General features: G+C 47.0%; 1 protein-coding gene across 14 annotated transcripts in view; it reads right to left on the bottom strand.

The window, feature by feature from the left end:
- Positions 1-9,443: 9,443 nt before the first annotated feature.
- Positions 9,444-11,566, bottom strand: part of znf536 (zinc finger protein 536) — a 225,589-nt gene continuing 223,466 nt past the window's right edge. For all 14 annotated transcript variants that reach the window (XM_085168898.1, XM_085168923.1, XM_085168949.1 and 11 more), the window contains one exon: positions 9,444-11,190. In XM_085168898.1, coding sequence (XP_085025024.1) covers positions 11,048-11,190 — 143 coding nt within the window. In that variant the 3' untranslated portion in view covers positions 9,444-11,047. The remainder of the gene's footprint in view (positions 11,191-11,566) is intronic.

Genomic DNA, 11,566 nt, shown 5'->3' with positions numbered 1-11,566 from the left:
CAGCGACACTACAGCTTCCCGATAATGTCCACAGGTTTCTGTGTGAGTGGAGGCTGTGGGGCTCAGCTGGTGTCCAGTCAGAGTCCGATACGAGTCGAGGAGAAGCTCACAGCCGTGCTGAGGTGAGCTGTTGAGCTTTTCTGCAGGTAGCTGCTGTTAATAACACAGCAGACTGTCAGAGAGATGGACGTGAGTGAGGAGAGACATCGTGAGGAAAAGATTCGTGCACAACTGTCAGATATTTAGTTTTAAAGAGCAGTTTGAACTTTAAATTAAAAGTAGCTCGTAAGGTTACTAATGAAACACAACCAGGTGGAGCAGCGATGAGGGTGGAGCAGCTCGTCCACCCATGGGAGGGTTGGTGTTTGATCTGCTCCAGTCTGTCAGATGTCCTCGGTCGGCTTGTGTAAAACGCTTTGAGCGCTCAGCTCGAGTAGAAAAGCAGCGTGTAAGAAGCGGTCCACGATTTAAAGATCCGATGTATTTTTAATGGATTCATTTCAAGTTTAACACATTCATTTGCTGTGAGATGTAATTACAACTAATCAATGTATATTTAAGAGAACCTGATTGTTTTTCTCTTAAATAACCTGAAATAAAACCAGGTAGGTTAGCGAGTGAAACTCTGAATCACATGAAAATAGTCCTTCAGCGTTCAGGTAAATCATTATTCTTATATATAATATGTATAAGTCGGACCTCCCACAGCCGTGATCCTAAAATAAATATATTTCCATGACTTCAAACAGCCTGAAGGGAATTGATTGTTCTCTCCTTCCTCTGATGAATTAAGAACATTTCCCTCAGAGATCGGGCTTGTTGATAGAAAATTGGCCTGAAGTTTGGGGAATAAAGATTTGGTCTGTTTCCTAGCTTAACTAGAGAAAACCAACACAAACAACACCAGGGGAGGCACTTAAGGAGAGGAGCTGTGGGGGGAGCGGGCGAGGAGAAGGAGCTCTTTCAGCATCAAAGCCAGCTAAAGCGTCTCCACCGGGGACCGGGTCCCCTGTTAAATACAGAACTGGATTATTAATTGCTGTACCAGCAGGACCTGTTAATAAGAACCCAGAATAGCTTCCTTTCCCTTCCTGATGTTTCCAGCTTCTCTGCAGTCGACTCATTTTCTCTTTGTGCTGCTGAGCTTTGCTTCACTCGCTCCTCTTTCGCCTTCGTCGCCTGCAAACTGGCATTTTCGCCGATGTACGTGCAGCTTTCCCGCACGCACGTACCTGGATGAGGTCTTCGTGCCGACACACCTCAGGTAACTGTCACATGACGGGAGTAAAGCTGTCATGTGATAACAGGATCACTTACAGAAACCTAAAGCTTTGACCACAGCGTCCATCATGTTCTTGTTGCCATGGCTTCAGGTGTGTCAAAGCTGTATCTGTGAACAAGCAGCGCCTGGTCGCTCCACAGGTGTCGTGTCATGTGCTCGGGTTATGACATCACTGACACGTTTATCATCAGTTTCTGATTTTGATTGAAAACATGAGTAAACGTGAAAATAACCAAATCAGCAGGAAGAGAAACACAGACGAGCACGCCGTCTCCTGGACAGGTGAAAACAGGAAGTTCTGCTCAACGCCTAATACTGAAGGACACCTGTGGCATCTGTGCCACGACCCTGCTGAGCTCGATGATGACACTCACGAAGGACTCGCTGGCGTCGCATGTCGCTGGCCTGGGTACTTAATAGAGGTGGAATCACCAAACATCCCACGATACGATATTATTGCAATTTTTAAAAATATTTTGTGATATTCAGATTCTGTACATAAAGGTAAACTTTATCAACATTCATTTTCTCTAATATCAAAGTCTCACACTCAGTCTTTCTCTCATTTCAGTTTGATTGTTGACAAACTGAACGGTTTGTATTACAGTCTAGTCCAACTTAACTGAATCAACCATCTGGTACAATTATAGCTATTCTGAACTATGCAGTTTATGAAAACTATGCAGCCCCTTCAGCAACTGAAGAATTTGAAAGTAAATTAAAACAAAATATAATTTTACATTAAATAAAAAAGTTTTAAACTTAATTCAAATAAAACATGTCTTAAATTAAAATAAGTAAACTGTCATGTTTATTAAACACATTTGGACAGTGAAGGAATGTCAGGATTCTTGCTCAGAAAAAGGATCAACATGCTCTGAAGTCAGAGCACAAAAACCTTTTTGTAACAAAATATCGATTTCTGCTGTCCCTGTATCCATACATTATTAGCAAACAAAACATCACCATACTACACAGTATCCATTTCCCCCCACCCCTAATACTTAAACAGTTGGTGTTGTGAATGGACACGTTTGACGCAGACCTCCGTGTTTAACGCAGTTCTGCTGGATGGAAACGTCTGAATCAGAGTGAAGCGGCTCACACACCCCGTCTCACAGACGTTTGCACTTTTCTGTGGTTTCTCAGCCTAAAGGCCAAACAAACAGGAAGTGATCAGAAGGGGACGCAGCACATCGGTGACAGATGCTCCTTAAACTTATCTCAGCTTTTAGGTGACAGACTGCAGCAGCGACCAATGGGAGAGCGCTTCCTACAGACAGTGTCCGCCACGCCCACGTTACAAACCCACCAGTGATTCTCACTGACAGAGTTCACCCTCACTTTCATACATCGTTCAGTTTGGCTCGCACGTCTTCTTTTGTCAGCGTCTCCCTTTAGGGGGCGCCACGGCACATCATGTGCCTCCACCTCCTCCTATCCCAGCGTCCTCCTCTGTCACACCGATCCTCTGCTCTCCACTACATCCATGCACTATATTCACGCCGTCGTGTCCTCCTGTGTTTATCTGTTTCACTCGTTCACTGTTTCTTCTCTGACTCACAGACACTTTTCACTTCATTGGTCCAGCAAACAAACTTCACCCACTGATTTATATCACTCTGTGTGTGTGTGTGTGTGTGGGGGGGGGGGGGGCTGTTATCCATGTCTCTCAGCAATAAAGAGAAAGAAAGGAAATAAAAGATGGAGGGTTGATGGATATGGCGGCCACCTGCTTCTCACTCACACTTTGACACAAAGAGCGGCGGCGGCAGCGACTCGGCCACATTCATCATCGTGAACTTTGTTTGACCTCAGCGGAGCGACCGCAGCTCAAAGTTAGAGACCGGTTAGAAAAGAAACATGGAAAGCGTGTATTTTACACGTGTAATGAAAAAGTAATAATTTTCTCTTTAAATGCAGTTTTAACCTCCTATGTAACTTCTGATTAGAGTCCCCGAAATTCACTCTGCACCCAAACTGGAGCTCAGACTTCTGTTTGTAGCATTAACCACCCAGCTGCCATCTTGGGTCAGACATTTGCATGAAATTGTCCAAACCGTCTGAAGCATTAAGAGCACTGAGAGGACGAACCCACCTCCTGAAAACCATCCCCACACTGACACGGAGTCCCTGTCACACCCACAGTTAGCTGTATAAACTCCTGAACATTTCCCAGCACCTCATCTTTGCTCCCCTGGTGGGAAAAACTCAGACTTCACCAACAGGATCCAGAAACTTACGCTGGACGCAGATGAAACCGTCCTTTCATGTGGTCTCTGTCTTCACTTGCACACCTACAACCGAGGCAGTGGAGACAGAAAATGACTACAGCAAGACCCCTGCTTAGGAAACAGAACCAGCTTCACCCCCGATCAGACTTCTGCATCCGCTCCACGTATTTTAAATACAACAAGGATTTCTTCAAAATCCTGCTCCTCACATACAAGGTCTTAAACAATCAGGCCCATCTTATCTTGATGACCTTGTAGTACCATATCACCCTATTAGAGCACTTCGCTCTCGCTCTGCAGGCCTACTTGTTGTTCCTAGAGTATTTAAAAGTAGAATGGGAGGCAGAGCCTTCAGTTTTCAGGCCCCTCTTCTGTGGAACCAGCTTCCAGTTTGGATTCAGGAGACAGACACTATCTCTACTTTCAAGATTAGGCTTCAAACTTTCCTTTTTGCTAAAGCATATAGTTAGGGCTGGACCAGGTGACCCTGAATCCTCCCTTAGTTATGCTGCAATAGATGTAGGCTGCCGGGGGATTCCCATGATGCATTGAGTTTTTCCTTTCCAGTCACCTTTCTCACTCACTATGTATTAACAGACCTCTCTGCACTGAATCATATCTGTTATTAACCTCTGTCTCTCTTCCACAGCATGTCTTTATCCTGTCTTCCTTCTCTCACCCCAACCAATCACAGCAGATGGCCCCGCCCCTCCCTGAGCCTGGTTCTGCTGGAGGTTTCTTCCTGTTAAAAGGGAGTTTTTCCTTCCCACTGTCACCAAAGTGCTGCTCATAGGGGGTCATATGATTGTTGGGTTTTCTCTGTATGTATTATTGTAGGGTCGACCTTACAGTATAAAGCCCTTGAAACACTGTTGTTGTGATTTGACGCTGTATAAATAAAATGGAGCTGAATTGGTCTGCAGTCGAGACCTGTCAATCACAGGTCAGCCCCACCCTAAAGCCTCCCCTGGTTCCTGTTCATCATTTTTTCACTCTGAGCTGAAACAGCAGCTCATCAGGAAAGTGTTCACCTGAGGCTCATTGTGTCATAGACATCCGTCCAGAAGAGTCGCCCCCTGCTGGGGATTATAAAGACTGGAGGTTTAAGAGTTCCTGCTCATGAAGGTTCATCTTTTACATACAGTCTGTGGTATTTAGGCGTGCATGTATGATTTACTACATGAGTGTGTGTGTGTGTGTGCGCACCACACTGTTGTGAAGTCATCTCGAGCTCTTTGTGTGGATGTTCTGGGGGCAGGTAGCGTCAGTGCTAAAATACTTTTTCACAGCGATCAGCTTGTAAACACGATGAGCTCTTCATCGTGTGATCCTGCGAACAGAATTATCCATGCAGAAGCTTAACCCCCCCACCCCTCCCCAAGTGGAGCTCTTATTTACCCCCTCTCATAAGCTCTCCCCTCGCTCTTATCTCCCTCCGTCATTTCCTCTGCTTCATCTTCCTCCTCTTCTTCTCTTTCCTGCAGAGGGAAGCCTATTTGTCCACTTTAAGTGAAATCACTCAATTCTTTCAGGAAGAGAGCGAGGAAGAAAGTGTGTGTGTGTGTGTGTGTGTCTGTGTGTGTGAGTGTGTGTGTGTGTGTCTGTGTGTGTGAGTGTGTGTGTGTGTGTGTGTGTGTGTGAGAGAGTCCACCTTCCAAATAAGTTCCATTAATCATGGGCCAGAGTCTAATGTAACTAATATTTTACAATTAGAGGAGACACGATGGAGCTGGGGGCCATCTATCTCCCTTACACCACATGATCATCGATTCATAAGAGCTGAGGAGAGAGAGGGGGGGAGGCCACAGCACACACACAGATGCTGGGCAGGAAGCAGGAGGATGCACTGTCACATTAGCATTTAAGTCCTGCTTAAAATCATCCCCTTATTTTTCTTCATTGATCGTCTGCTGGTCACTTTTGGAAACAGAACTGTGATTAAAATTCTCAGAGCCCTGAGATCTCAAAATTCTGCTGAGGAAATCATCAGGAGGAAAATCAGCAGAACCGCACTGATTTGTTCTGAAGCAAAAATTCATTTATTTAAATAAAAGCACGTTTGTGTAAACAGAGTTTTTGCACTACAGCTAAACCGCCGTGCTTTGGCGGGCTGTGTGGCTTCAACGTGCGCGAACGTGTTTATTACAGAAGAAATTTTAAACGTCCTGTTATTCAATTCAATTTTACTCATACAGCACCAAATCACAACAACAGTCACCTCACAGTGCTGCAGGTAGACCCTACAATAATACCCAACAATCACATGAGCAGTTCACATGTTCAGCTTCTGCTCTCTGAGGTATTTACTAGGGCTGCAACGATACACCAAATTCACGGTTTGGTTCGATATTTTTTTGATACAAAAATAAATTCATGCTTTTTTAATTTGTCATTTATTTAAATTATAAATATATGTTTTAACTCAAAAGTACAGTTTTTAAATTTAATGTTGCTGAAACAACAAAGTAATAAAAATAAATCTGATGGAGAAATCCCTCATCTTTAGAAAAGAGAGTTTATTACAGAGAAATGTCTCTTTCCAAAATAAAAGCTATACTATACGCTTCTTCTGGGCTATGTTCTCAGCAGCATATTAAACATATCAGGTCCCCATAAGGAGAATCATGTGCTAACGGCTGTCTAAATGACTCGGCTAAAGTTTGTAGCATGCGTGCTTGTTGTTTTTGTCTGCTTCCACTTGTCTTTGCACTAGAATGATGTCGGAGTAAATGTGCAGTCATATTCGTTGTGTTCCCACTAGTGCTGTCACCGTTAATCTGAAATGACGTTAACGCCACAACACGGCAAATCTCCGTTAACGAGCTACTGCGGATCGCCCCGTGCGTGGGGCTGGACGGCAACACGTTAACGAGCTAACTGCGCTAACGCACTAGTTCCCACCCATGTAACTGAGCATTGCGTGGCACATCCAACATAGTGTTTTACTTTAGTCCATGACGCGCTTACCTTCAGGGTCATACGTCACATGAAGACCAAAATAGTTCCAAATGCCAGATCTGAATGAGGGTGGGGGAGGTTCAATTTGCCAGGTTGCAACGAGCTTAGCTTCTGTCTGCTAGCTTGCGCTGCGCTCAGTGGATCTGCGCTCGACAGTGCAGCCTAGGCGGAGTAGTCGAGCGCAGATTCACTGAGCGCTCAACACAGACAGCATCGTCAGAAGAAAAGTTGATAAAATAAATTAAAAATTTTGTATTGTTTGATACATACATACCCCACAGAGGTCAGTCTGACTTCCTAAACACAGTCAGTCTTAAAATGTATGAACGCGGTGCAGACTGATCTGTTTTCTGGTCTTACTGACCGCTCGCTCTGCAGAGTCTGATGGTGGTCCTGCTTTATTGTAAGGTAAAGACGCCACATCAGTCACTCTGAAACCTTCAAACAGGAAACAGACTGAGACCCGGGTCACATGACCTCGGGCGCCTGCTGAGTGGTTCAGAGGTTCACAGCTGTAGGCCGGTGCTCGTCCATGCTTCAAAGTCAAAGCCAGAATCTTAACATGAACTCTGGAGGTAACAGGAAACCTCGCAGCGACACGCTCAACAACCTGCACGTCCGCAGTAACCCAGACATCACTGAGGAAACATCACTCCAGCTCACTGCAGGCGAGCTCACCCCAACGTTCCTGATAGAAGATTCAGTGTTTCCATCACCATCAAATCTGTCAGGGCCTCAGAAACAGATGTTTGTCTTCATCAAGTTGGAGGAAGCACCTGTTCAGCACACCAGCACCAGGTGATCATAGACACCTTCACCTACAAAGCATGAACAGCAGTGGCCACAGTGTTTTCCTGCGTTCAGTCATAAAACTCTTCAGATGTAACCTCGGCTCTCCAGCGTGTCTCAGGTTAAACGTTCAGCTCAGGTGCACGCTCTACAGAGCTGCCCAGCGGGCCGGGACCTTCCAGTGTGCCTGTGCTTTGCAGGCCATACAATAATAATAATGGATTGCATTTATATGGCGCTTTTCTGTTTGACGACTCTTATTTACAGGAAGGAGAAGCAAACGTCTGACAGATGTTCGGGTTCACAAATTTCTGATGAATTAATTAACATGAATGTTTGTCTTCTGTTTCTCATACTCAGGGATCCTGATGGAGCTCATCTTAAAGATACCACGGAGAAAGGACAGCACCACACCGAAGTGTGCCAGTCCACAGAGCATGTGCAGAAACGGCCGGCTCGTCCCAACAGCTGGTCTGTGGCGCCCTCTGGTGGTGAACGTGCAGCGCTGCACCGTGAAGCATCTGCACTAATGTGGCGGAAACAGAGGGAAATTACAGGCTGAGACGACGGTTCATCTGCAGGCCACCATCTGCCCGGTGACCAACCACACACTGCCACAACTGCACAGCGTCATCACACAACACGCACACACGGCAGCGAGAATGCAGAAAATCTGAAGAAAGAGAGGCAGTTAAAGGAGAGGGGAAGCTCTCTCACAGATGGCCTAATGTGTTCTTTAATCAGACACACTCACAGCTGGATATGAGAGCTATCAGGAAATTACTTGTTTTCACTGTGTGTGTGCGCACGTGTGTGTGTGTGTGCGCACGTGTGTGTGGCTTTATTGGGAGCAGGCGTGGGAGCTTTGATCCCTTTAAAAGTGAGTCGGGCACTGACCCGGGCAGCCTGAGCCTGTTTGGGGTCCTGCTGTGAGGCGTTGCTTCGGATCATCTCTGAGATGATGCATATTTGTTAGAACTGTGAGCGGAGCTGATCATCTTGGATCAATAATCTGATCGGTGACGTGATGGAGCGCCTGGATCGTTCTCCTGGAGCTTCATGGAGCAGGTGAAGTGCGAGTGGACGCAGGACGAACTGCGTTTCTGTGGACTTTCACTCCATCAGCCGATTCTCTGGTTAGAGGTTCAGTGAACTGGGGTTTGACTGTCTGAACAGCCGCCCCTCCTCAGCTCCAGAGGTGACACACCTGGATTGGTCTGAGCGGAGTTTCACCTGCTCTCACAGACCCAAGGTCAACACAAACCTGAAGGGCAGGCGTGTCGGCTCCAGCAGCCCGAAGTTTCTTTCTTAAAGGACGCCTTCATGGGTAACTAACCATGTTAGCGTCCTGATTTCCTGTAACACTTCCTGACTACTTCCTTTGTGAGAGGCCAGTCACCTCATAAATCTGTGTGCACGCGCTCAGTGAGGCTCTTTGGTTTTTGTGGTATGATGTTGATATATGTAATGAAGCCACTTGCAGAGGTCAGCTGCGACCCGGTCCAAACTGTGACATGTGACCTCTGATGCTGTGTTAATGTTAATAAAATAACTTTATTAGAAAATGATTGACCCTGAAGCTAGAAGCTGGCCTTGGTGTCAAACGTAGGTGAAGAGGAGAGCGTTCTGCTCTCACCTGTCCTGAGCAGACACCTGTCCCACACGGCGCCTCCAAACTTTACCCAGCGTGCACTCTGTCACGCTCCTGCAGTGAATTCCTCACCCCAACCAATCACAGCAGATGGCCCCGCCCCTCCCTGAGCCTGGTTCTGCTGGAGGTTTCTTCCTGTTAAAAGGGAGTTTTTCCTTCCCACTGTCGCCAAAGTGCTGCTCATAGGGGGTCATATGATTGTTGGGTTTTTCTCTGTATCGATGAAGCGCCTTGAGGCGACTTTTGTTGTGATTTGGCGCTTTATAAATAAAATTGAATTGAATTATCAGAACCAGCTCAAACATGCTGGTCACTCTGCTTCAGACGTGAATCGTCACACCGATGCTCAGAAAACAGCTTCGGCGCTCCTGCAGGCGGCGAAGAACTGATCTGGGTTCAGTGTTTTCAGCCCTGAAAAACAACGAAGAAGCTGAAAGCTGAACGTGTGGATCAGCTGACGGAGGGGTGACACCACGGCGACAAACCCAAAAGAAAGAAGAAGAAAGGGAAACAGGAAGCAGGCGGGTGCTCTGTGACAATCCTTTTTTAGTTGGAATACATTTTATTTTTATTATAAGTACAGTTCAGTAGTTACAAAACGAAGCATCTGCCATGAGGATACAGCAAACAGAAAAGTGTGGAGCTCACAAGACAGGTTTGTACATCATACGTGGGGTGGAATGATCATCGGAGCTGGTTCAGAGATGAATCTTTACACGGCTGGAAAACAGAGCAAGGTCGGAGGTCGCTTCCGAAGCGCCTCGAGCATTTCCTCCTCGCGTCTCACTCTCACTAGTTTTATTTCGAATCCTCTGTTTTCAAAGATTACTGCCATCTACATAAATCAAAGAAACAAAAACGGGAGGATATACTGCAGAGAACGATCAGCCGGGCTCAAGCAGCAGCAGGCCTACGCTGAGGGTCGGGAGGGGTCAGGGGTCAGCATACAAAAGAAGCCACGAACAGTAACTAAAAAAGAAGTCTTATAGTTGGACTGTACATACCGCTTTAGACTTTTCTCTGGGTTCACAAAAAATGACGTAGAAACATTTCACAATGCCAAGGGACACACAAACACACACCTTCATTTAGTTAGTTAGCTAGTTTGTACTGTATAGGTTGGATTTATAATACTGTCACAGTGCAAAATACTCGGGAGATCGAAACGAATCAAAGAAAGAAGAAAGGACGAGTCCCTCTATGCATAATGATTCTGTATATACGGGGAGGGGGCGGGGCAAATATGTCTGCAGCACAGGAGACGATTGTCATCTTTTTCCTCTTTTTTTCTCATCGGTAAATGGACAAGGCATTATTCATGTACAGTACATATGAAGATCCAAAGAAAATCAACCCTACGCCTACGGTCGAGCACAGCTACGGAGCTTTGAAGCATAACGGGGACGTGTTTCTAAGGCTATACACAATAAGCATTTTCCAGTTTTTCTTTTTTTCCTCGTAAAGTAAATACATCGAAGCGTCGTCTTCAGTAGTCGGTAACACTGTGCAACAAAGATGGTGGCAGTATTTTACACACGGCCGCAGCTCCACAGGACGCGGCGCTTGAAAACGCCGCCCGCTTCTCAAACTGTTGCCTCTTGCCGTCGCTCTCTCGAGACGGCGGCGACGGCGGCGGCAGCGGCGACAACAGTACGGTACAGAAAAACAGACGGAGGCGGAGGGAGGGGCTGAACCTGTACGCGCGCATCATCCTCGCGCCACCGTCGCCGGGAGGCGTGGCCTGCGGGCAGCCACTCCTCTGCATGGCGGGAATGTGCAGATTTAAAGTTTACACCTTAAAAAAGGACACAGCGTCTCTAAGCTGAGGAATGTTTCAGGGACACTTACAGGAAGTGCTAACAGGTAGTTTCATCCAAAGAAAACAAGGAGAAGAAGAAGAGAAGACGGGGTCGGGGGTGGGGGGGGCGCTCAGAGCGCCAGAGACAAACAGGAAGTCCACTGCGTTAGTGTCCGGGAGGCTGTGAGAGTCATTAGGTCCACGTGGCGCCGCTCTGACGGTAGTTTGTGTTTTCTCATCTTAAATAAAGTCTCTGATATAGTGTGTCCTTCGTTAACCTTCATCCTCCTCATCACCGCCTCCATCCTCAGCGTCCGCTCGCTCCGGCGCGGCCGTTACTCTTTGTTTACAGCGTGGGCGTCGCCTACATTATGGTTGTTAGGGTGGTTGTTAAGGTCGCTGTTAAGATGGTTGGGGTCGAGGGTCAGCGTGGGGTCATGGGTCATGGGCTGGTCCTCCTCTCCTACCCACAGATGCACTACGGCCAATGAGAGAACAAGAGGCAGGTTAGCACCACGGACCCGCACACACACACACACACACACAACGTGGTTTCATATGTTTGTGGGGAGCTCGTTGACATAATGCTTTATGGCCCCCAACCCTAACCCCACCTGTAACCCCAACCCTAACCCCACCTGTAACCCCAGCCGTAACCCCACCTGTAACCCCACCTGTAACCCCAGCCCTAACCCCACCTGTAACCCCAACCCTAACCCCAACCCTAACCCCACCTGTAACCCCAACCCTAACCCACCTGTAACCCCAACCCTAACCCCAACCCTAACCCCACCTGTAACCCCAGCCGTAACCCCACCTGTAACCCCACCTGTAACCCCAGCCCTAACCCCACC

The sequence above is a fragment of the Neolamprologus multifasciatus genome, chromosome 1 (genome assembly GCF_963576455.1).
Source record: "Neolamprologus multifasciatus chromosome 1, fNeoMul1.2, whole genome shotgun sequence".
NCBI lineage: Eukaryota > Metazoa > Chordata > Actinopteri > Cichliformes > Cichlidae > Neolamprologus > Neolamprologus multifasciatus.
This window is presented reverse-complemented; position numbering and strand designations above follow the sequence as displayed.